This window comes from Oncorhynchus nerka, linkage group LG9b, assembly GCF_034236695.1.
Source record: "Oncorhynchus nerka isolate Pitt River linkage group LG9b, Oner_Uvic_2.0, whole genome shotgun sequence".
In the NCBI taxonomy this organism is placed as follows: Eukaryota; Metazoa; Chordata; class Actinopteri; order Salmoniformes; family Salmonidae; genus Oncorhynchus; species Oncorhynchus nerka.
Genome location: NC_088424.1, coordinates 17,401,755 through 17,427,194, shown reverse-complemented (window position 1 = coordinate 17,427,194; position 25,440 = coordinate 17,401,755). Strand labels below are relative to the sequence as shown.

At 41.8% G+C, this 25,440-nt stretch overlaps 2 protein-coding genes across 8 annotated transcripts in view; one reads left to right on the top strand and one right to left on the bottom strand.

The window, feature by feature from the left end:
- LOC115114355 (ATP-dependent 6-phosphofructokinase, platelet type-like) overlaps window positions 1-2,289 on the top strand; it is a 35,168-nt gene extending 32,879 nt beyond the window's left edge. For all 6 annotated transcript variants that reach the window (XM_029642521.2, XM_065013378.1, XM_065013379.1 and 3 more), the window contains 2 exons: window positions 147-252; window positions 1,317-2,289. In XM_029642521.2, the coding sequence (XP_029498381.1) occupies window positions 147-252; window positions 1,317-1,458 (248 nt within the window). In that variant the 3' untranslated portion in view covers window positions 1,459-2,289. The remainder of the gene's footprint in view (window positions 1-146; window positions 253-1,316) is intronic.
- Window positions 2,290-2,813: 524 nt separating this feature from the next.
- LOC115114353 (presequence protease, mitochondrial-like) lies at window positions 2,814-16,589 on the bottom strand. 2 transcript variants are annotated; one of them, XM_029642514.2, is made up of 27 exons: window positions 16,279-16,589; window positions 15,937-16,113; window positions 15,572-15,678; window positions 15,206-15,357; window positions 14,978-15,092; window positions 14,785-14,881; window positions 14,491-14,651; window positions 14,132-14,258; window positions 13,737-13,825; window positions 13,410-13,538; window positions 13,147-13,260; window positions 12,960-13,056; window positions 11,635-11,769; window positions 11,230-11,368; window positions 11,030-11,146; window positions 10,623-10,752; window positions 8,662-8,782; window positions 8,496-8,572; window positions 8,137-8,302; window positions 7,873-7,973; window positions 7,646-7,766; window positions 7,043-7,099; window positions 6,647-6,759; window positions 6,329-6,451; window positions 5,325-5,470; window positions 4,803-4,905; window positions 2,814-4,616 (listed from the first exon to the last, which is right to left on the bottom strand). In XM_029642514.2, exons 2-27 carry the CDS (start codon window positions 16,102-16,104, stop codon window positions 4,523-4,525), a joined length of 3,099 nt encoding a protein of 1,032 aa, XP_029498374.2. In that variant the 5' UTR covers window positions 16,105-16,113; window positions 16,279-16,589; the 3' UTR covers window positions 2,814-4,522. The 2 variants fall into 2 exon arrangements, with proteins under 2 accessions (XP_029498374.2, XP_029498375.2); XM_029642515.2 differs by having other exon boundaries at window positions 15,937-16,042; window positions 16,279-16,588.
- Between the last annotated feature and the right edge of the window lie 8,851 nt (window positions 16,590-25,440).

Sequence of the window (25,440 nt, the reverse complement as noted above, 5' to 3'; positions counted from 1 at the left end):
TTGATTAAGGTTGCATTCCAAATGGCACCCTATCCCTATATGGTGCACTACTTTTGACAAGGGCCCATAGGGCTCTCTAGTCAAAAGTAGTGCACTATATTTGGGACATACATAAAGTGTGCTGACTGTATTCTCTTACCATGCAGGGAAAGTGTTCGCTAACACAGAGGACACGGCCTGTTTGCTGGGGATGCGTCGCAGAACCATGGCCTTCCAACCAGTAGTGCAGCTGAAAGATGAGACAGACTTTGCGTAAGACAACATTTATAGTACCTTCAGGCACAGCACTTACACCTACACAGACATCCATTTAGGATTTCAACCAATGTCTGCTCTTCAAATGAGAGATAGTAATTTTTCTGTGTAGACCTCCATAGTAGCACATAATGAGAAGAACAATTATTTATTCAATATGACTGACTAATCCTACTTCAAATCAAGTGTAGGTCTTACTGTGAAATTCTTCCTTACAAGCCCTTAATTAACTAACAGTGCAGTTCAAGAAAGAGTTAAGAAAATATTTACCAAATAAACTAAAGTAAAAAATTCTAAAATGTAACACAATAAAATAACAATAACGAGGCTATATACAGGGGGTACCGGTACTGAGTCAATGTGCAGGGGTACAGGTTAGTCGAGGTAATTTGTACATGTAGGTAGGGGTGAAGCGATTGTTCAGCAGTCTAATGGCTTGGGGGTAGAAGCTTTTGGTCATAGACTTGGCGCTCTGGTACCGCTTGCCATGCAGTAGCAGAGAAAACAGTCTATGACTTGGGTGACAATTTTTGGGGCTTTCCTCTGACACCGCCTGGTATATAGATCCTGGATGGCAGGAAGCTTGGCCGTGTACTGGGCCGTACGCACTACCCTCTGTAGCGCCTTACGGTCAGATGCCGAGCAGTTGCCATACCAGGCGGTGATGCAACCGGTCAGGATTCTCTAGATGGTGCAGTTGTAGAACTTTTTGAGGATCTGGGGACCAAATCTTTTCAGTCTCCTGAGGGGTAAAAGGTGTTGTCATGCCCTCTTCACGACTGTCTTGGTGTGTTTGGACCATAATAGTTTGTTTGTGATGTGGACACCAAGGAACTTGAAATGCTCGACCCACTCAACTACAGCCCCGTTGATGTTAATGGGGGCCTGTTCGGCCCGCCTTTCCTGTAGTCCACGATCAGCCGCTTACAACTCCTTACAACGTCCACCCGTTCAAACGTATAGTGGCAAATCGAATTGTCTTTATGGTCTCTCATACACAGCATGTGTGTCTCTTATCTTCCCCTCTCTCTCTATGTGTGTGTGTGTGTGTGTGTGTATAGCCACAGGATCCCTAAGGAACAGTGGTGGTTGAAGCTTCGCCCCCTGATGAAGATCCTGGCTAAGTACAAGACCAGCTACGATGTGTCTGACTCTGGCCAGCTGGAGCCAGTGACCCGGGTCAGGCCCAAGAAGGCAGACTGAACAGACCATCTAGCCTTGCTGACCAGCACTGACCAGCAGATAGCTAGACAGCTAGACTAGATAGGCTAGTCTGTAGAGGCCTAGGCTGCTCTGAGCTGATCTATTCAGTGTAACTTAGCCTTTATCATGATAACTCTTACCAGCACTTTTCAGTCCATCCCATTCTCATGTCTCCTCAGAAACTCCACCCTTCATCCGAAGTATGCACTTGCACACTTTCTCTTATGGGTTTTACAATGGTGAAAACTGCTTCCAGCCAACACTTGTGCTTTTAAATCCATGACTGGGCGTGTTATCGTGCACACTTGTGGAAAAGGGTGGAGAATCAGGATGTAGCTTGAGTCGACTCCCATAGGTTCTTCTTCCCTCTCCATGTTCTTCTAAAGGGAGAGCCGACTGTGTCTCCCATCACCTACTGTAGGTCTATTCCACTGTGTGTTGTTACTCTATACTTGCACTTTGTATCAAACCTGGGCTGTGTGTGGCACTTAAAGGGATAGTTCACCCAAATAAAATAAAAAGAACAGAGGTTTTCTTACCCTGTAAGTAGTTTGTGGCACTTAAGAGTAGGGGCTGTATTCAATCCGTGTTGCAGAAATTCAGCGTTCCCGCGTTAGCTGAAGATGCCGGCTCAGTAGGAAATGACCTTTACATTGCTTTAGCGATACAGATTGAATAGAGCCCTGGGTCATGTTTGTTCTGCTGCTGTATTATGTTGCTTTTTTGAGGATGATGCATTTGTGAAAACCATTATTATGCAATATAACCTTGTTCTAATATGTTGACTCACTGTGTGTTTTCTCCAATTAAAGAATACTTGTGAAACCTCAAGCACAGCAACACTATTCAACATATCAGAGGAAGGGCATGTAAACCTCACAGAATAAAAATGCATGTAGAATTGTGTCTGGTATAGAGATGGAAGTTCAAAGCCTTGTGAAACCGACTGAGCGCTGTATTTGTATTTATTATGGATCCCCATTAGCTGCTGCCAAGGCCGCAGGCTGCAACTCTCCATGTGGTCCGGCAAAATTAAGGCAGTCATTCAATTTACATTCATTACAGAATTCTCAACACACTAAGTGTGTGCCCTCAGGCCCATATGCCACTACCACATATCTACAACACAAAATCCATGTGTACGTGTGTGTATAGTGCACATGTTATCATGTGTATGCATGTGTCTGTGCCTATGTTTGTGTTGCTTCACAGTCCCCGCTGTGCCATAAGGTGTAGCTTTGCCAAGAGTGTGCAGAGCTGTCATCAAGGCAAAGGGTGGCTACTTTGAAGAATCTCATATATAAAATATATTTTGATTTGTTTTAACACTTTTTTGGTTATTACATGATTCCATGTGTTATTTAATAGTTTTAATGTCTTCATTATTATTCTACAATGCAGAAAATAGTAAATATAAAGAAAAACCATTGAATGAGTAGGTGTATCCAAACTTTTGATTGGTACTGTATATCATAAATGACACGTTGTCTTACAACAGAATTTAATGGTCATATTTTATACAAACACTGAACAAAAATATCAACGGAACATGCAACAATTTCAAAACTTTGAATGAGTTACCGTTCATAAGGAAATCAATCAAAATGAATAAATTAGGCCCTAATCTACGGATTTCACATGATTGGGAACACAGATACGCATCTGTTGGTCACAGATACCTTAAAATACATTTTAAAAAGTAGGGGCGTGGATCAGAAAACCATTTGCCTCATGTAGCGCGACACGTCTCCTTCACATAGAGTTGATCAGGTTGTTGATTATGGCCTGAGGAATGTTGTCCCCCTCTTGAATGGCTGTGTGAAGTTGCTGGATATTGGCGGGAACTGTAACACACGCTGTCATACACGTCGATCCAGAGCATACCAAACAAGCTCAATGGGTGACATGTCTGGTGCAGGCCATGGAAGAACTTGGAACATTTCAGCTTCCAGGAATTGTGTACAGATCCTTGCGACATGGGGCCATGCATTATCATGCTGAAAATAGCCCTTGAAGGCGAGCATCGCCGAACTGCAGTCAGGTCAAGACCCTGGTGAGGATGACAAGCATGCAGATGAGCTTCCCAGAGAGTTTCTTACAGTTTGTGCAGAAATACTTTGGTTTTGTAGTTTCATCAGCTGTCTGGGTGGCTGGTCTCAGACCATCCCGCAGGTGAAGAAGCCGGATGTGGAGGTCCTGGGCTGGTGTGGTTCCACGAGGTCGGCTCGGCTGTTGTGAGGCCGGTTGGACATACTGCCAAATTCTCTAAAATGACGTTGGAGGTGGCTTATGGAAGAGAAATTTACATTAAATTCTCTGGCAACAGCTCTGGTGGACATTCCTGCAGTCAGAATGCCAATTGCATGCTCCCTCAAAACTTGAGACATCTGTGGAATTGTGTTGTGTGAAAAAACTGCACATTTTAAAGTGGTCTTTTATTGTCCTCAGAACAAGGTGCACCTATGTAATTATCTGTTTAATCATGAATAATGCTGATTATTCTTATTCTTGATATGCCACAGCTGTCAGGTGGATGGATTATCTTGGCAAAGAAGAAATGCTCTCTAAACGGGAAGTAAGCACATTTTTTCTGAATGGAAAATGTCTGATCTTTTATTTCTGCTCATGAAACCAACACTTTAAATGTTGTGTTGTATATTTTTGTTCAGTATTCATTATATGTACCCTATGGAAATACAGTATTTCAATAGACCATCTTTGTACATACTTGCATACATTTAGAAACCAGAGGTGAGTCTATGTCTAGAAAGTACACCAATAAATTAAATGTATGTCATAATTGTATATTATGAATATGGTATCGAGGTGAGGTTAGGCATAATGTTATCTATCGGAGCACCTGTTCTCTGTTGTGCTCATTCCGTTTTTGCCCAAAAACCAAATAGACTTTCTGGTTAATTCAATACAATTCAAGTTATATTATTACCGGACACAGTCCAGTTATTCAGGACAATCAAGTAACATTGATGTTCACCATCTTATGACACAGTTCCTCTGAAGTCGCTTAATTGTAAAATAGAAAGGTGGATAATTCTATGTCTGGTTATTTTACCACCCACGAGGGGTCTTTCTTGATGATGTCATTCTCAGGGCCCAGAATAGCAACTCCACATGTCCTTTGTCCAATGCCAAGGTACCTGTGTTAAACAGAAATCCAAAATATTAAATGGCCATTCTCTGCATATAACATTTTATTCAGTCCAATAATATGGCTTACCTAGGGACAACTTCAAAAAATACAAATTCATGGTAAACTGTAGTTGGAGCACTCAAAAAACAGGTTCATATCTATATTACAAATTCAACACTTGAAATGATATTACCTGCCAGCAACGTCGACAATGTTCTTGTCTGTGACAGCAAAGAGTCTCTCTCTGTGGGCCTGTTTCAGCTCGTCTGTGATTCCACTCAGGAAGCGGCCCATACCTGCAACACGGTGGTGTGATGTGTCAACACATGGATTGACAGTCGGTCTATTTCATCTCTTTGTTTTGGTCCATTTATAACATGTCATTTAGAAGTCTCTAATGCAATGCATCTCTTTGTAGACACTGTAAATGTGTCCAGTGCTGTCCTCATGTACAGTAAAAGTTAACAGGACATAAACGAACAGCATGTTAAATGTCAGGTAAAGAGGTTGAGAGCTGGGACAACTCCAGGAGAGATAAGGAAGGGCCCATCTTTTGTCATCCAGTGGGATTTCTGTTCAGTATGGAAGGCTCTGAGTGAGTCCCAAATGGGACCTTATTCCCTACATAGTGCACTACTTTAAACCAGGGCCCATAGGGCTACTCATAGGTCTCTGTTCGAAAGTAGTGCTCTAAATAGGGAATATGGTGCTCTACCTTTATCGGAGGGGGCGACGGGGGAGTCCACGGCTGAGAACACGGACAGCTTGGCCTCATTGATGTCCTGCTGGGTAAACTGTCCTGAAATGGCCCAGTCCACACCCTTACGGAACGCTGACAGAGTCTGCACCGTGTTGGGGTCTCTGAAATAAACACAGGGACATGCAAATTAAATGAGAAGTTATCTAATGCAAAAATGTACATTAAATAACTCTCCTTAATGTACATTTTGATAGGTTCAGACTTCTAAACGTGAAATATGAAATGCAGAACGTTTACGTTCTGTCAGAACATGTTATTGTTAGACATCAGGTATCCTATGGAAAGGAGAAGGGCCACAGTCTGGTTTCAGTTGTTGGGTTGTAATTTGAAATACTTGCTAGATCAGAAGCTAATGGTTATCTGTAGGAGGAATGTATATGGTGCGTCAATAAAGGTTGAATATGAGTCAGGGGCTTGGAATGTTACTGAGGAAGGGAAAGGCAATCACATGGTTGTGGTCACTGATAAGGGTGGATAGCTGTGGATTAGTGAGGAATGGGGGCTGACGTCAGGTCACATGAAGGGAGAAGGAACAGTTTATTACCCACGTCACTTAACTTCCTGCCTAGCAATGAAGATGTAATGTTCAGAGAAAAGGAGAAGACTCCACCTAAAGTGGGGTATATATACATGCACATGTGGGAACATGTCTTTGTCTGTTCAGCTCTCTGACCCATTGGGTGAATAAACTTGGTTTTAGCTTTTCCTAGTTGTCCGTTAGTTTTTACTCTGTTTATTTAGTACCTAACAATTTCACGACTCTAAGATTTTAAAAAATGCACTCAAAATAGTTCCAATGTTTTGTGATTGCATGTATTATTTTCCATTTCCTGAAAAGTTCCAGTTTTGGAGATTTTCTTTCGACAGTGAGTCATGTTTCCATCTGGTTAACAACTGTTAAAACCGGTTTTAGTACAATATAATCCTGTCTTATTGCAGTACATTAATACACTACACACCTGTATGAATAGAAGGTGAATAGTCCTCCTCCCATCCTGGCCCCTCCACCGTAGGCCCCACCCTTTTCTCTGATCTCTCCATGCAGGTACTTAGACGTCATCATCCGGGCCAGGATATTCAGGCTGAGGGAGAGAGGGGGCAGAGCATGGGAAAGTTTTCCAGAAACCCCAGTTGAAGGATTCTGGATTTCGTGCATTTTCTAAAGTAACCAGAGTTTTGGAACCCTAGTAAATGTAAACATGGATCTGAGAGGGTATGGAAAGACATAGAACATGAACTACTAGGGCGATAGCTTAACACAGTATTAAGACAGTCACCTGGCACAGTCCTCATGGGTGAAGGGCACGGTGCGGATACACTCGCTGACAAAGTTGATTGGGAAGGGCATTGGGAAAAATGTCTTCATCTGGCAGGGCTTGAAGTTGGGCTCCTGTGTGGGGATGATCAAACACACTCACATTAGCTCAATGGTAGAATATGGAGGTCAGGGACCAATGAAGACCATTGGTCAGGGATCAATGATAGTAAGATCAAACTAATGTATGGATCAAGGGTCTGAGAGTCGGAGTGCTGATCTAGGATCAGGTCCCCTGTCCACCATGTAATCTTATTCATTGTGATCTAAAAGGCAAAACTGATCCTAAATCAGTATGTATGCTCTATACAGTACATACGGCCCCGGGGCCTAGGTTAAAAGTGGAGGCGATACGCACAGCGACAAGTTTTCTGCTTGGGCCAGATCCAGGGGGTGCCAGTGGGTCAAGAGGTCTCTGTTAGGATCAAAAGAAAAGTGAATGAAAAATCCTGTCAACTCACAGTGAAATACAGGCTTCGTCCCAAATGCGACCCTATTCTCTACACAGCGCACTTCTTTTGACCAGATTCCTATGGGCTCTGATCAAAATGTCACATGGAATGATGCTGGAGAGACGAAGCAGGTACGGGAAGTAAAACATTTAATAAACAACGGACATGGAACGAGACAGGAACAGCGTCAGCAAACGAGTAACACAAACAAAAAACAATGCAGACGCGGGGAACAGACAAATATAGGGGAGGTAATAACAGGTGAGGAGTGAGTCCAATGTCGCTGCTGCTCGTGACGAGGGAAGGCAGGTGTGCGTAATGGATGATAGGAGTGCGGGATGCAGGGCAGGCTGGCACCCTCAAGCACCAGGGGGGTGGGGCAGACGTGACACAAAAACAGCACACTATGTAGGGAATAGGGTGCTACTTGGGACAAACCCACAGTACTCATTTCAATTGGTTATAGTGCAGTCTCAGTACAGTACCAAGATAGTGTAACAAACTCATACCTCAGTGATATTGGAATGGACTGGTTTACGATCCTTCTTATTGGAAGAAACGTTACACATGAAGTTATCCAACTGTCCAGCGGCATTAGACATCTTCTGCGGCGTTGCGTTAACCGCACATCTGTCCAAAGAAGTTGTAAAACACTTTACGGAAAGTCAACATAGAGAAATCATAGTAATATCTTAACCTTTGATAAGTAACTGTCACGTGTAAAGACTTTACCCACCTCATGTTCAGTGGGTTGAGAATGTGTCTCTTGATTCTAGGAAGTGTCCGTAGAACTTGGGTGAGGTCTGGCATCTCTGCGACCCTCTTCATAAACTTGACCTGATATTCAAGATACACAAGATACCTGAGATTTATTTCATTTGAGGGTACAGAAGTGCATTATATTCTCATTCAGAGGGTACAATTCCAGTGTCCTTCGTCATTAGAGCTTTTTCTTCGCTTGTAGACCCTCAGGTTACATGGTCTGACTCCCCCCTCTCACCTGCTCCATCCCTCCGAAGGTCTCCTGTAGTTCTCCTGTTGGGGTAAGGTTGCGAGCTGCCCGTGTCATGGCATACATGTGACCAGAATTAGATATCCCATTGGCCAGTTCCTGAGCCGACATCATGACCAGAACACGCAGACGCTCCTCATCATCAAAGTGCGGGCTGTGGGTCAAAGTTCAAGGGTCAGAGCAGAGGGACAAGGGCTCAAATAATATCAAATTACTTATTAGAAAACAATGGACATGTGGATCATTAGTGATAGATGGATTATTTAAAGTTTGATAATTATCTGATAAGAACATATAACCACGTATTACTGTTCCATTGTATTGTTCTAATGGACATGTGAACCTACCTGTTGAATATGTCACTCCACAGGTGAAACATATCAGGAAGATTCCTCTCCAGGCAGGAAGATGAAAGGAGGACTCCCTGTGAATCAGAGGTGATTGAGAATGCTCGGTCTTGTAGCTAATTGCATTGCGTACTTGTGTAGGGTATAAACTAGGCTTTATGGTGACCTGTTCATATATATCCATGTTAGAGTAGTCAGGGTTGACTGATGTGGAGATGGACATGCCTCCTGTTTTCAGCTCCATCTGCTGGTCCTGCTGCCTGTAGTCCAGCCCTCCACAGCCCATCCTGAAATAACACACCGTCTCAATTATCATACGTCTCATTTTACAGCCACACGGGACCAACACACACTCCTTATCATATTCACCTTACATCCCATCAAGAAAGAACACACACTCCCATGGCCTTCTCACAAATCCTACTGACCTAACAGCCAACACAGCACGCCATCTCACAATCACCTCAGTAACCCAGACTGACACACAATCTCAAGACAAAAGCTCAATAGTCGGTATCACAATTGCAACTACCTCCATTACCTTCAACTAGAGGTAGACCGATTAATTAGGGCTGATTTCAAGTTGTTTTCATAACAAATCGGTAATCAGCCTTTTTTGGACGCCGACTACATTGCAATCCATGAGGAAACTGCGTGGCAGGCTGACCACCTGTTACGCGGGTGCAGCATCAAAAGGACCTTGTGGCTGCAAGAAGCCAAGGTAAATTGCTAACTAGCATTAAACTCATCTTATAAAAAAACAATCAATCTTCACATAATCACTAGTTAACAGCACATGGTTGATGATATTACTAGGTTAACTAGCTTGTCCTGCGTTGCATATAAGCAATGCGGTGCCTGTTAATTTATCTTCGAATCACAGCCTACTTCAACTTTACCAAACGGGGGGTGACTTAATAAAAGCGCATTCGCGAAAAAGCACATACGTTGCACAAATGTACCCAACCATAAACATCAATGCCTTTCTTAAAATCAATATACAGAAGTATATTTTTTTAGTTCAAATAAATGCATGTTAGCAGGCAATATTAACTAGGGAAAATGTGTCACTTCTCGTACATTCAGTGCAAGCAGAGTCAGGGTATATGCAACAAGTTTGGGTAGCCTGGCTCGTTACGAACTGTGTTTCTTCCTAACAAAGACCGGAATTAATTTGCCAGAATGTTACATAATTATGACATAACATTGAAGGTTGTGCAATGTAACAACAATATTTAGACTTATGGATGCCACCTGTTAGATAAAATACGTATCGGTTCCGTATTTCACTGAAAGAATAAACGTTTTGTTTTCAAAATGATAGTTTCCGGATTTGACCATATTAATGCCCAAAGGCTCATATTTCGGTGTGTTTATTATAATTAAGTCTATGATTTGATATTTGATAGAGCAGTCTGAGCGGTGGTAGGCAGAAGCAGGCTCGTAAGCATTCATTCAAACAGCACTTTACTGTGTTTGCGAGCAGCTCTTAGCAATGCTTGAAGCACAGCGCTGTTTATGACTTCAAGCCTATCAACTCCCGAGATTAGGCTGGCAATACTAAAGTACCTATAAGAACATCCAATAGTTAAAGGTATATGAAATACAAATGGTATAGAGAGAAATAGTCGACGCGTCATAATTCCTATAACTACAACCTAAAACTTCTTACCTGGGAATATTGAAGACTCATGTTAAAAGGAACCACCAGCTTTCATATGTTCTCATGTTCTGAGCAAGGAACTTAAAAGTTTGCTTTTTTTACATGGCACATATTGCACTTTTACTTTCTTCTCCAACACTGTGTTTTTGCATTATTTAAACCAAATTGAACATTTCATTATTTATTTAAGACTAAATAGATTTTATTTATGTATTATATTAAGTCAAAATAAAAGGGTTAATTGTTAATTCAGTATTGTTGTAATTGTCATTATTGCAAATATATATACAATTTATCCGATTAATCGGTATCGGCTTTTTTTGGTACACCAATAATCAGTATTGGCGTTGAAAAATCTTAATCGGTCGACCTCTACCTTCAACACATGTATATGAAACCACACAAGCTAAAGCTTCTGGACAATACACAAATGATCTTTCATATCATATTGGTTCCGGACTCACTTGGTGATGACACTGCAGAAGAGGGGCACGTATAGTTTGAGGTCCTCAGGGAGGCTGTTGAGACTACACATAGCTCTGAAGTAGACCATGCCATTGGTGGGCTGCTCACAGTACTGTACTGGCACTCCTCCTAGTGGGGTGAAGAGAGTAGAACAAGACAAATGTCAAAGGTAGGCAAAACCATGAGACTAATGACCTGAGTGTCCTAACGTTGAACTTCAAGGACTGATTCTCCAGGGAGCTACAGAGTTTATACATCAACACGTATCCATAGTACCGTGCATGTTGTTTTAAATGAGGGGTTTAGTCAAAACAGACAGACTGGGTGGACTAGAGTGTAATCTCAGAACCCAGAGTAACTAGAGTGTAGCGTCAGCATGTATCCATTAATACAGTAAGTACTGTACCTGCAGTGCCCATCTCCACATGTGTGACTGCTATCGTTGGCTCAATATCAGATACGTTCAGGGCAGGGAGACATGAAGCATCCTGGGTCTTGCTCTGAATCGATAGCAGCTCAAGACCTGAAAAACAAAACAAAATAAAAAATGTTTTCATAATCAAGTCAATGAGTCTCTCTATTCTCCTTTATAGACGTAGAACTGACCTTTCTCATAGATGTCTTTCTTGTCACTCTCAGACAGAGCCTGTATCTTATTCTGGAGTTTCTCCTCCTCTGCTTTGACCTGTTTCTCCAGGTATGCCTCATCAGGACTCATAGACAGAGTCAGTCTGTGAGTATTATCCTGCACAGGCACAAACATGACACTCATGACCACAACACTAAATCATGTAAATGACATTATTACACTGATGATGTCATGTTCTGCTTTCAACAACACCATGGTCTATGACCCCTGCACGATGACTTCTCAACTTCCTTGATTAGACTGCTGAATCTCCTTTATTGATTTGTTTTGTTGAATTTCCTGTTACATACGTCATTCAGATTTAGATGCTGTCTATACTGAAATGTAAAACTCAACTTATTTTCTCCTGTCTGGTTACTCACCTTGAAGTAGTGCACGACTTTCTCCTGGAGGAAGCGAGGGTTGTCCTTCAAGGCCTGTCTGAACTGGGTCACACTGTCACAGATCTTCAGCAGCTGAACCGGGTCTCCATCATGGTTCCAACAGGAAGCTATGTACTGTTAGGAGAGAGACAACATACAGGGTGAAACATGGTTACACTGTACATAAGAGCTGCCCAGGTGTGTGTGTGTTTGTTTGTGTGTGTCCATCGTGGTTCCAGCAGGAAGTTATGTACGGCAGAGACAAGTAAGCGTGAGTTGACCCACACAAAACACCAACATAGTTAGAGAGGTGCTGACTAACGGAATACTAAGCTTACCAGAGGTCATACTGTATACAGGAGTGCTCACAGGACAATCACTATGGTTATGTGTACATTCTTGAGTCTGTCTTTATATACAGTGAGCTACAAAAGCATTGGGACAGTGATACATTTTTGGTTGTTTTGTCTCTGTATTCCAGCACTTTGGATTTGAAATGATACAATTTGTGCATCTAACTTTCCAACTCATCATGATTCACGATTCATTCAGGATTATCCATAACATTGGTAGCATCCACATTAATGTAGAAGTGTTTAGAAACATATTCTATTCATATTTACAATTAAGGTGACTCCAAAACGACACATTGGGCACCAAATAATCTGAAAAACAACCAAAAGAAACAGCAAATGCATCCTAACAAATTTGTTGTCACAAGCTTGATGTAGTCATTGCGTGCTATGAATATGGGACCAAATACTGAACTTTTACTGCATCTCAGTGCTAGAGGCATCATTACATGCCATGGTTTGATTCCAGGCTGTATCACAACTGGTCGTGATTGGGAGTCCCATAGGGCGGCACACAATTGGCCCAGCGTTGTACGATGACGGCCTAACCCGGACATTTTTTTTGTTCTTAACTGACTTGCCTAGTTACATAAAATGTTAAATAAAAGTACATTTGACCTAATACTTTTGGTCCACCCAAAAATGGGGGACTATGTACAAAAAGTCCTGTAATTTCGGAACAGTTAACTCGATATTGATGAAAATACCCTAAAATTAAAAGGTGACAGTCTGCACTTTAACCTCATAGTCATTGTATTATTTCAAATGCAAAGTGCTGGAGAACAGAACCAAAACAACAAATAATGTGTCACTGTCCAAATACTTTAGGAGCTCACTGTACAATGTCATTCCCTGCACATTTAATCTCTGTTTCGGGTGAACGTGTGTGTGTTTAGGGACTTGACAAGGACTTGTTCATGGTTAAAGCACAGGGGAGGCACTAGTCATGCTGTGGCCCTGTACTGTACTCACCGAGGCCAGAGACAGGCCGAAGCTGGTAGACTGATGTTTCATCTGGATCTCAATCTTATGAAGCAGGGCCTCTATCCTCTCCTCCTCAAATCCATTACTGGACCGTTAGAAGGGAAGTACAGTTCGATGAAACGGCATTATTGTGAAGACAAAAGTTACAAGAAACATTAGCAGCAAGTGCACTTACGTAATGATCTCATCAAAGGTTTGGATGATGATTTGCTTGACTTTCTCGATATCTTCTTCGGCCATTCCTTGTAAGCCAATACTGAACGATGCCTCTTTGGTGCTCCCATCATATCTGAAAAATATACACGGGTAAATGAAGTATATACTGTTCCACTTAAAAAGGCAAACACTTTAAAGAACATTTCTTACATTGCTCCCCAGCATACTATGACAACGTTGTTCCTGTGTAATAAGTTCTCAGCACCTCCCACTTGAACCTACCCTACGACAGAAGAAAAGTCTGTTCCTATCTTGGGTTCTATAAGGGCCTTGTAGAAGGGAGCGTTAGGTCCAGAAATCATCAGAGAGGACATCAGACTCAGGGTGAAGCCCTCAAATGTATCTGTGATACTGCAGAGAGAAGAACACATGAGTGACACCACTACATTATCACTTACTGATTTCAAGTTAAATGACCAAAATGCATATGGAAATCACAGTATGCACCAATTGAGGTTACAGTCACTTTAAAACTGACCAATGTATACTATCCCAGACAACATTTTAGAGAAACAACTGTTAGTGTTGTAGTAGATCAGCATTACATACTCTCCAAGCAGGTAGCTCATACACAGTGTGTTCTGTTTGGCTGCATCAGGCGCCATAACGTCGGGACTGCAGGTCACATGGTCCTCTCTCTGTGGACAAATCAATTAGAATTACAGGAATTATAAAAGCTTTATTGTCCACACAATGTGGAAATTTACATTTGGCTTCACACGTAAAAAAAGACATCAAAACATTATCAAACAGCACCTTATCATCAAGATCATTCAAATAAGCAATTACAGTGAAATGTATTCAAACTTCCAAACCATAGACCTTGCCAAAGTTGCTCAAGTTGAGAGAACAGATTTGAAAAATCTAGGAGCTGATAATGAATTAACTAATATCTGATAGCTGGTACTGACTGAGCTACAATGATACTAAATGGGAAGACTCACAGGCCTGTCCCAGTGGACTTGGTTAGGGACAGCAGTGTCAGGCTCAGTGCGTTCAAACTTGGACAGAGCATCCTCATGGATCTGTTTCAGGTGCTGCTCTAAGGGCAGGTCCCCGTAGGTAAAGAACCTGAAGAGCAGAAAAGGGAAACCCTGTTACTGCCAAGGCCCAACAGAGTTGTGTGACAAGACACAGTGCGACTGTACAGAGTATTTAATATTGGGGTGTGTGACAGTGTGTTGTGCCGTGCAAGTGGTAATATGTGACAGTGTACTGTACAGGTCATGGTGTATCACAATGTTCTTTACAGTGTGTTGCTAGTATGGAGCAGTAGCTAGTGTGGCAGCATGTTAGACTGTACCTTGCGTTGCTGGGGTGGTAGTGTGTGGCGTGAAAGTGCTTGAGTTGCTCCCAGGAGAGGTCAGGGATGGCCAGAGGTTCCCCTCCAGACACCACACCATATGTGTGGTCAGGATACAGCTTGTTCTGGAGGTGCTGGGCATACACTTGCTCATTGTCTGACTGAAATCACATACAGAGAGGAAATGTAAGACTCCAATATGACATCCATTTGTCCATCTCCTGAGCAAATGATTCTGTAATTAACATTAGCCTAATTCTCTAGCTATTAATCATTTGGAAAGAAACAACTCACAAAAGCACCCTTCATTTCATTGAAGACAACTCCTTTGAAGACCAAAGGGGAACTAGGATCTGTAGGGTTTTCATTCTCCAGTCTCCATCCCTCCTGCCTTTAATGAAAACCATTGAGGACAAGGGTGTGAATGGCAGACTTCTGATGTCACCGATTATGATTAAAGAGGCATCTATTTAAACATCACACTTACCGAAAATCTAGTTCCCCCAGACAAGGGAAAAACACTGCATCCAGATACACGGAGAGGAGATTCTGGAAGTCTTTCCCGTTTTGTGTGGAGAATGGATACATGGTGAAATCACTGGCTGTGAATGAAAAACAATGATTTTAGACACCATTCTCTCACACACACACACACACACACACACACACACACACACACACACACACACACACACACACACACACACACACACACCTGTGAATGCATTCATGAAGGTGGAGAGTGATCTGTTGAGCATCTTGAAGAAGGGGTCTCTGCAGGGGTACTTCTCTGAGCCACACAACACTGTGTGTTCCAGGATGTGTGGGACCCCTGTGTTGTCCATCGGGGTCGTCCTGAGCTGAACACTGCAAAGGTGTTACGACAAGAGATGGAAACACTGTCATTACAAAAAGCATTGTCTTCAAATAAGTATTTTGTTATTAAACTAAACATTTAATTTGATCTAATCTTTTCCACCAGCCCGCTCTCTCTCTGTCACGGTAGCAATTGAGCCTGGGGACAAGGTTACATTTGACCTAATCCAAATAAAGCACAATCCCACAAATGTGGGATTATTACCTAAAGAGATTGTTTTTGTCATCTCTAGCTGCGTGTAGATACTGGGCGCCTGTGTTGTCATGGGTCAGTTTGACAGCAGTAAGGAACAGGTCAGGAACATCAACCACCTGCAGAAATACAGGAAGATAATTCACATGTTATCTTTACCTTGCGCTAACCCTTGACTAAAACTGTATGTGAAGATGATCAGAATCAGGGTAATCTTTTTGTTGTGGATTGGTGTTTTTCCATCCTAGGGTCCCAAAGGGATGCACATTTTTGTTTTTGCATTTGATTAGTGGAATCAGGTGTTTTAGTGCTAGGGCAAAACAGGACCATGACTGAGATACACAGTTGTGAATAATGTGATGACTTGATCATTTCACCTCCTTGACTGTGAAGCCATGGATCTTCTGTCCTGCCCGGTACTGCAATGCCCTCTCTGTTGCTGGGGTGCTCCTGAACCTCCATGATGGATTATGCCCCTGGAAACTGGATTTGCCAAGAGAGAGACCATTGCTGGCTTGCATCAGCTGTTGCATCACGTTATACATTGTGTCTTTCTAGACAGCAGAACACAGAGCAAGAATACAGCTGTACAGATTTACCTACGTGTAAGGAAAGCATCGATATACTTGACACCACTGAAGGAAAGGTGTTTGAATATAACGTTACAGTATATAACTGGCTAGCTGACAGGCTAGCTAGCTAACGTTACATTTACTCACCTTAAAGATCGAAGTTTCTGGAGAACTGTTTTACTCTGCCTAAACATTATTTCCTTAATTTAGCGACAATAAATATAATGGGTATTTATCCGTACACATGCATATCAGAATACTACGCTTGGAACAGCTCTACTATTAAAAAATAATAATCACGTTTTGGTTAGTTACACATCCATGTCCTCTCATGCCGACAATACTGCTGTAGCTAGTTGACACACGGAAATTGAAGTGGACAATGTCAACGTTGCGTCAACTGCGCAATGACAAACTAATACATGTGTTGACCCAAGTCACTCATTGATATTAGTATGCGTGGGTTCAGGTTGTTGATAGATCTACATAAATTGCGGCTTGCTATTTAGAGTTGATGGACTAGACTTTCAGTGTTGTACAACTTAACTTTCTATTGGCTAAGTAGGTAAGAACATCCGATATGATTGGGTAAACGTGGTATGACGACAGTTACAACGCCATGACGTCCGGAAATGTTCGGGCAACACCAAATATTTATAACTAACCCTGGCAACACGTGGTTCGGGACGTAGCTAGCGTGCAGCGAGTTGTGCGGACGAAGTGGAGAACATGTTTGGGTGTTAATTCTGATGATATGGAGCGGGAGGATGAGGGTCAAGGATCGGAATGGTCTGTAATAGAAAGACATACAGCACCAGGCAAAAGTTAGGACACACCTACTCATTCCAGGGGTTTTCATTATTTTTACTATTTTCTACATTGTAGAATAATAGTGAAGACATCGAAACTATGAAATAACACATATGGAATCATGTAGTAACCAAGAAAGTGTAACCAAAATATATTTTATATTTGAGATTCTTCAAAGTAGCCACCCTTTGCCTTGATGACAGCTTTGCACACTCTTGGCATTCTCTCAACCACTTTAATGAGGGAGTCACCTGGAATGCATTTAAATTAACAGGTGTGCCTTGTTAAAAGTTCATTTGTGGAATTTCTTTCCTTCTTAATGTGTTTGAGCTAATAAGTTGTGTTGTGACAAGGTAGGGGTGGTATACAGAAGATAGCCCTATTTGGTAAAAGACCAAGTCCGTATTATGGCAAGAACAGCTCAAATAAGGAAAGAGAAACGACAGTCCATCATTACTTTAAGACATGCAGGTCAGTCAATCTGGAAAATATCAAGAACTTTGAAAGTTTCTTCAAATGCAGTCGCAAAAACCTTCAAGTGATATGATGAAACTGGCTCTCATGAGGACCACCACAGGAAAAGAAGACCCAGAGTTACCTCTGCTGCAGAGAATACGTTCATCAGAGTTACCAGCCTCAGAAATTGTTGCCCAAATAAATGCTTCACAGAGTTCAAGTAACAGACACATCTCAACATCAGCTGTTCAGAGGTGACTGCGTGAATCAAGCCTTCATGGTCGAATTGCTGCAATGAAACAACTACTAAAGGACACAAATAGGAAGAAGAGACTTGCTTGGGCCAAGAAACACAAGCAATGGACATTAGACCAATGGAAATCTGTCCTTTGCTCTGACGAGTCCAAATTTGAGATTTTTGGTTCCAACCTCCGTGTATTTGTGAGATACAAAGTAGGTGAATGGATGATCTCTGCATGTGTGGTTCCCACTGTGAAGCATGGAGGAGGAGGTGTGATGGTATGGGGGTGCTTTGGATGGTGACACTATCGGTGATTCTGCAGCAATACGCCAACCCATCTGGTTTGCGCTTAGTGGGACGATCATTTGTTTTTCAACAGGACAATGACCTCCAGGCTGTGTAACGGCTATTTGACCAAGAAGGAGAGTGATGGAGTGCTGCATCAGATGACCTGGCCTCCACAATCACCCGACCTCAACCCTATTGAGATGGTTTGGGATGAGTTAGACCGCAGAGTGAAGGAAAGGCAGCCAAGAAGTGCGATATAGAATCAGTCATATTGTATCGTATGCAGAGGCTGTAAGACAGATTAGTAGAACTACAGTGCGGACTGATTGAGCTTACATGGATGTTCCTGTAGTAAGTGGACACACTGTCGGAACTGTGCTTCTGCTGGTCCTGGCGCGGTTTTGAGGCCTGTTCATAAATCTTGTGCTCATGAATGTGCGGTGTCAAAGGACACTTTAATAATGAATCAAGTTGACTTCATAGCGTTTATTGGGAAGGTTATCAATACGACTTGGGTTGTGGAAAGCAGAAATGCCAGGTTGAAGGTTAAGATGGCATTGTTCAGAAGCGGGAGTGTTTGAATTCATGTTCCTTTAAATTGAGGAGTTTGTGATATTGCTGGTGAATTTGATGACTGTTCTTCTTTCAACCGTTTTAATTTGTTGCACCAAAAGGTGATTAAGACGAGATGTCATAGTTTTAATGGGCACAAAAGATAACATTTGTGTGACTCACAAACACCTTCCCGCGAGCACAGAATTAAATGTAAAGTATTCAAAACATAACACGTCCATAGTCAATACTTAGACTGCATTTTTATTTTTCACTATTACATTTGTGCACACTTTCCAGTTATGTTCCCAGCAGAGAAAGTATCTAGCTAGAGATAAACAATCTCTTTCCAGTTCATAGTCTGGCTGTAAGTTGCTTGGTCTACCAGCAGATGGTGGTAGAGGGTCATGTCTTCCAATTATGGACGTTTGAGTCAAAATGTTGCAATTTTGGTCAGTTTCCATATGATTACTTTAGCAGAGATCTGTAGCCTAACGTTAAAGTGTGATTAAGCTTCAAGTACTTGTCACAAACTAGGTTATTAGCCCACACACTACAAATATTGCTTGTACTGATATACCCGGTCAACAGTATTGACGAGGGTCTGAATGTAATGTAATGCAATTTATATGATTGGTGCATTTCCAATGACAACAAACTGAAGTTATTCCACCATATCAGCATGAGGAGACCTTGAGCTAGAGGTCAGCATGAGGAGACCTTGAGCTAGAGGTCAGCATGAGGAGACCTTGAGCTGGAGGTCAGCTTGATGAGACCTTGAGCTGGAGGTCAGCATGAGGAGACCTTGAGCTGGAGGTCAGCATGAGGAGACCTTGAGCTGGAGGCATGAAACCGCTTGCCTTGAGCAGAAAGGGACAAAGTTTTTTAGATGTATTTTTTTTTATTGTTGGACGTAAGACTAAGAACACCAGCAAATCAGCTCCAAGTGATTATCATATAGGAAATATGTACCAAAGTATTCCTACGAATAATAGAGAGATATATGCGATCGTATAGCATACAAATGTAAGCAAGGTTTGAAATTATGTTTTAGTCAAATATTATATCTGTTTGGGCTTCTTGCATTCAATTTGCAGTCAAATTGTGTACTGTCCCCTCACCATCCGCTCAAGAAAAAAAATCTCCCTCCCGGTTGAATCTTGTTGATGATCCCTGCTCTACAGTATACTGTATGATCTGTTCCATTGAGATACCACAATAAAAGTGCATCAGATTGTATACTTGGAATCTTGACAAATACAAGCAAAGCTAGTTTAAAAAAGTGGCCAGTGATATAGAACTCTAGAGCCTAGAACACAATGTAGAAGTACAGTGCATCATGCAGTAGGTAGCAATGCATTATATTCAGTGTTTGTAGTGCATCATATTCAAATACAGGCTTCTGGTGTGCTAAACAATGTGCTCTCTAGCACACACTGTTGTTATGGCCAGTGCTGTGCAGGACAAGGCTGTCTACACAGGATCCAAGATCTTCATTCAGGCATCTGTGCAGGATAGTGTATTGATAAGGATTCTGATATTGTCTCCTGTGAGCTATTGCTGCTTTGATGTGCCATGTCCAGCCCTCAGGTACCATCAAGTAGCCAATGTAAATGAGCAGAATCAAACATTTTAGGTTGACCAAGAATGGACTCACTTTCACGCACACACATCTCTCTCTCGCTCTCCTGAAGGGTTTGGTGTGAAATATTAGAGTTGATCTCAGTGGGACAATTATCAGGACAGATATCCTCCCCCAGCCACTCAACACATATAGACCTCAGATGGATTCTCTCTCTGACGAATGGCCCCGGGTCCTGCTCTCTTTTATTCAGACACAGTAAAAACCATGCTGTGGCACTATATAAAAAATCTGCCATGTTGTAAGAGCACAATGAACAGCACTTGTGAGATTGAGGTTAATTGGAGAGAGCCAAGAGGTCGATAACATGCAAAGTCACTATATTCTGAGTCAGGTAGACCAGCTAGAGTTTAATATCTTGCTTTTTCAAATCCCTCTGTGGCCCAGTTGGTATTGTTTCATTCAAATGTAAAACTGTCCTGTATATCTCAAGTAGGCTATTCACAGCAGCCTCAATTGTGAGAAAAATATATAAATAAATGTATAACTAATCAGAGCCAAATTTTCAAGTTCGATACCATTAGCTTCTGTATCGCTCCAGCTTCCCCCATTGCTTTTATTAACTAAGCTGTGCTTCACTCTAGTGGACAATTCTCCTTAGACTGGACCCCACGGACATTCTCATTCTGCTGTTTGAACAGTTCCCCAAAGATGAATTCAGTGAGTGAGAAGCTCCCACTCAGATCCAGTTTGCTTTGCATGGGCTGCTTTAGCCCAATAATGGACTAAAGGAGCCTAACATTACTCCTTATAGTCCAAGGACCTTACATGTCTAGTTCTGTTTAAAGGCGAGTAGGCTCTGGAAGCAAAACATTTGCGGTATGGTTCTGGAAACATAAATCCCTCTACTTTCATATCATGTCAAAATAATTGCCCAAATACAAAAATCACACTTACTATATGTACTCTGTTTTAACCGGTTTTAACACAGTTGCAGCCGATTGTATTTTTTCAGTGACAACTTGTTTGTGGCGTCCATCTTCCGTTTAACACAATACCCCATAATGACAAAGAGAAAACAGGTTTTTAGAAATGTTTTCAAATGCATAAAAAAAAAAAAAAACAGAAATACCTTATTTACATACAGTAGGGAGCACAAGTATTTGATACACTGACGATTTTTCAGGTTTTCCTACTTACAAAGCATGTAGAGGTCTGTCATTTTTAAAAATCATAGGTACACTTCAACTGTGAGAGACGGAATCTAAAATAAAAATCCAGAAAATCACATTGTATGATTTTTCAGTAATTAATTTGCATTTTATTGCATGACATAAGTATTTGATCACCTACCAACCAGTAAGAATTCCGGCTCTCACAGCTCTCACGGCTCTCTCTTAGTTTTTCTTTAAGAAGCCCTCCTGTTCTCCACTCATTACCTGTAAGAGCATTGAAGATGGGTCGTGGCTGGGTCTTCCAGCATGACAACGACCCGAAACACACAGCCAGGGCAACTATAAGGAGTGGCTCCATAAGAAGCATCTCAAGGTCCTGGAGTGGCCTAGCCAGTCTCCAGACCTGAACCCAATAGAAATTCTTTGGAGGGAGCTGAAAGTCTGTATCGCCCAGCGACAGCCCCGAAACCTGAAGGATCTGGAGAAGATCTGTATTGAGGAGTATGCAGTGTGTGCAAACCTGGTCAAAAACTACAGGAAACGTATGATCTCTGTAATTGCAAACAAAGGTTTCTGTACCAAATATTAGGTTCTGCTTTTCTGATGTATCAAATACTTATGTCATGCAATAAAATGCAAATGAATTACTTAAAAATCATACAATGTGATTTTCTGGATTTTTTTTATTTTTAGATTCCATCTCTCACAGTTGAAGTGTACCTATGATAAAAATGACAGACCTCTACATGCTTTGTAAGTAGGAAAACCTGCAAAATCGGCAGTGTATCAAATACTTGTTCTCCCCACTGTAAGTATTCAGACCCTTTGCTATGAGACTTGAAATTGAGCTCAGCTGCATCCTGTTTCCATTGATCATGCTTGATATGTTTCTACAACTTGATTGGAGTACACCTGTGGTAAATTAAATTAATTGGACATGATTTGGAAAGGCCTACACCTGTCTATAGTTGACAGTGCATGTCAGAGCAAAGACCAAGCCATGAGGTTGAAGGAATTGTCAGTAGAGCTCCGAGACAGGATTGTGTCAAGGCACAAACCTGGGGAAGGGTACCAAAAAATGTTTGCAGCATTGAAGGTCCCCAAGAACATATTGGCCACCATTATTCTAAAATGGAAGGTGTTTGGAACCACCAAAACTGTTCCTAGAGCTGGCCGCCCGGCCAACCTGAGCAATTAGGGTAGAAGGGCATTGGTCAGGGACCTGATGGTGACTCCGACAGAGCGCCAGAGTTCCTCTGTGGAGATGGGAGAACCTTCCAGAAGGACAACAATCTCCGCCTCACTCCACCAATCAGGCCTTTGGGGTAGAGTGGCCAGACGGAAGCTACTGCTCAGTAAAAGGCACATGACATCCCGCTTGGAGTTTTCCTAAAGGACCCTAAAGAACTCTCAGACCATAAGAAACAAGATTCTCTGGTCTGATGAAACCAAGATATTGAACTCTTGGCCTGAATGCCAAGCGTCACACCTGGAGGAAACCTGGCACTATCCCTACGGTGAAGCATGTTGGTGGCAGCATCATGCTGTGGGGATGTTTTCAGTGACAGGCACTGGGAGACTAGTCAGGATCGAGGGAAAGATGAACAAAGCAAAGTACAGAGAGATCTGTACTTTGGTTCACCTTCCAACAATCCTAAGCACACAGCCAAGACAACACAGGAGTCTCTGAATGTCCTGGAGTGGCCCAGCCAGAGCCCGGACTTGAACTCGATTGAACATCTCTGGAGGGACCTGAAAATAGCTGTGCAGCGATGCTTCCCATACAACCTGACAGAGCTTGAGAGGATCTGCAAGGAATGGGAGAAACTTCCCAAATACAGGTGTGCCAAGCTTGTAGTGTCATACCCAAGAAGACTCAAGGCTATAATCGCTGCCAAAGGTGCATCAACAAAGTACTGAGGGAAGGGTCTCAATACTTATGTAAATATGATATTTCTTTTTTTTATTTGCAAAAATGTCTAAACCTGTTTTTGCTTTGCATTATGGGATATTGTGTGTAGATTGACTATTTAATCAATTTTAGAATAAGGCTGTAATAAAATGTGGGAAAAGTAAAGAGGTCTGAATACTTTCCTAATGCACTGTATACTTCCATAATGTTTTACAACTGGCACTAGGGGACCTTCAGACAAGTCTTGTGAGGCCTGTGGGTGTCTTAGAGCAAAACAACTGACACTTACATGTTCATGAGTCTCACCTTTGCACAGAGGTGTATTAGTGTGTAGCCCAAACTGTTCGGACACTACAGACAGAAGTTGTCAGATCGGCTGTACTGCTCCAGACACTTGTGGAGGTCGGAGAGCAAAACGGAGAACACCATCATGTTAGTAAGAGTCACATTTTTCATCTTTCATAATAGTTTGAAGGCCAAACCGTTCAGCAGCTACCGACTATTTTGTGAGAAAACCTTTCATAGAAGATGCTGAAGTGCGACATAGGGGCATGCGGTGGATTGAGATGCATCCAATGCAGAAATATATATCAGTTATCTCTAGCTTCAACTAACAGATTTTTTTGGGGGGGATTTTTGTATTATGCTTATTCGTTTTTCGTGGGGGCGCAGACATCGACCGTAGTGGGCACACAGGTGTTCGGAGACGCAGATGGTTAATTAGCACAGGTAGTCCACTCTGTCTTCCGTCTGTTTTCCGTAAACAAGCGCTGTAAAATGGAAATATAGACGTGAGGGAAGTTGGGAACGCTAACCATATTAAGGTGTGTAGTAGTGATGTGCGGGTTGACTCATAACACGCAGTCCCCGAGGTGGGCGCACGCCAAATAGCCTATATGCCAAATGCGTTTGGGAACGGGCAGACAAGTTAATGTTGATCCAAGGAGGCAAAATGACAATGTCTGAGTTTAGTGCAATAAAATAAATGTTGCAAAATGGAAAGTTGAAAATAAAGAGATGAGAGGGCCAGGAAAGTAGGCTAATGTTTGGTAAAGTGGTAAAAGAGGATGATAGCAGTTGTGGCTATGTTACGTGTGATGGTTGTGACGCGTTAACATGCCAGTTACAAGACGGGGACTTCAAATAGGCCTATGGCATATCAAGGGAACTGTCGCCTACTGTTCAGATTGGCTAAATGGAAGCTGAAATCTAGACACTGACTGTAGGTATAACCTCACAAAGCCTTTATATTAACTCTGCAGAATTAAACATTTCTTGCAGTACAATGATACAGCAAATGTAGGGTACATTTTGACTCGGGAACAAGAGTGGAGAAAAATGATTTCTTTCAGCATCTTGAGAGAATGCGAATGCGCCGTTAGATACCATCTGTAAAGCTTCCCTCTTTATCAGCATCATAAAAGCGGATAGAATTTCAACCACATAAAATATGCGTTCTAGCCGAACTTAAATCTTATCAGAATTTTTTTTTTTGTTATTGCATTTTCTCCCCGGTCGCTAAACGTCTTTTCTCCGAAATAAGCAGAGATGACAACGAACACTTTACCAATGTAAACTAGATTGAAGCATGCATTCTTAATGACATTCTGGTAAGAATGGGTTTATTTAGTCTTCTAGGGAAAATGACAGAAGAGAAGCTGCATATCTAATTATAGACTAACAAATAGCCTACCATAATGCAGGGAATTATAAGCAGAAACATCTAAATCAAGCAACAAGTCTTTAAAAAATAGTTGTAACCTACAGCGCATCAGATTTTCACTTTATCACATATAGTCTGGCGATTGCCGACGGGTTATTAGCAATTACGGGCAGGTGGGGAAGAACAAACAGCTGACCATTGGTGTGTAGTAATTTAGCCTTTTGTTTTATTGAAAACGATTTCTCGCTGATATGAAAGATTGTTCCTTATGTTTCTAAAACTGTACCGCAAGTGATGCGTGTTCATGTTTAGAGCAAGCATTGGTGCTCTTAAAACTCCCCCGGTCATTAGATACTATTATCAATATGTTTACCATCTGTGAATTGGGTAGGTATGCCTCAGAGTCGTAAGGGTCGTTCCACAAATAGGTGTCTTTTGAGAAGTGTAACTCGGCCCCCAAAAATTATATTTCACAAAATTTGAACTTTCTGTCATAAATAGCACGTTCAACAAAAAACATGTTTTCCCATCTCAAGAGGCTAAATTTAAAAAATGACATTAGTAAGTGCCTATTAAGTGCCTAATAAAGTAACAGGGTTAACGATTTCATCTTAAATCAGCCATATCAGC

Excerpts from the sequence above, each read along its gene's own strand:
- LOC115114353 (XM_029642514.2), bottom strand. The coding sequence starts at position 16,104 with ATGTATAACGTGATGCAACAGCTGATGCAAGCCAGCAATGGTCTCTCT. Across the intron at positions 15,358-15,571 it reads GACAAAAACAATCTCTTTAG|TGTTCAGCTCAGGACGACCC; the intron begins GTAATAATCCCA and ends ACACCTTTGCAG. Across the intron at positions 6,760-7,042 it reads CAAGCAGAAAACTTGTCGCT|GAGCCCAACTTCAAGCCCTG; the intron begins GTGCGTATCGCC and ends ATCCCCACACAG.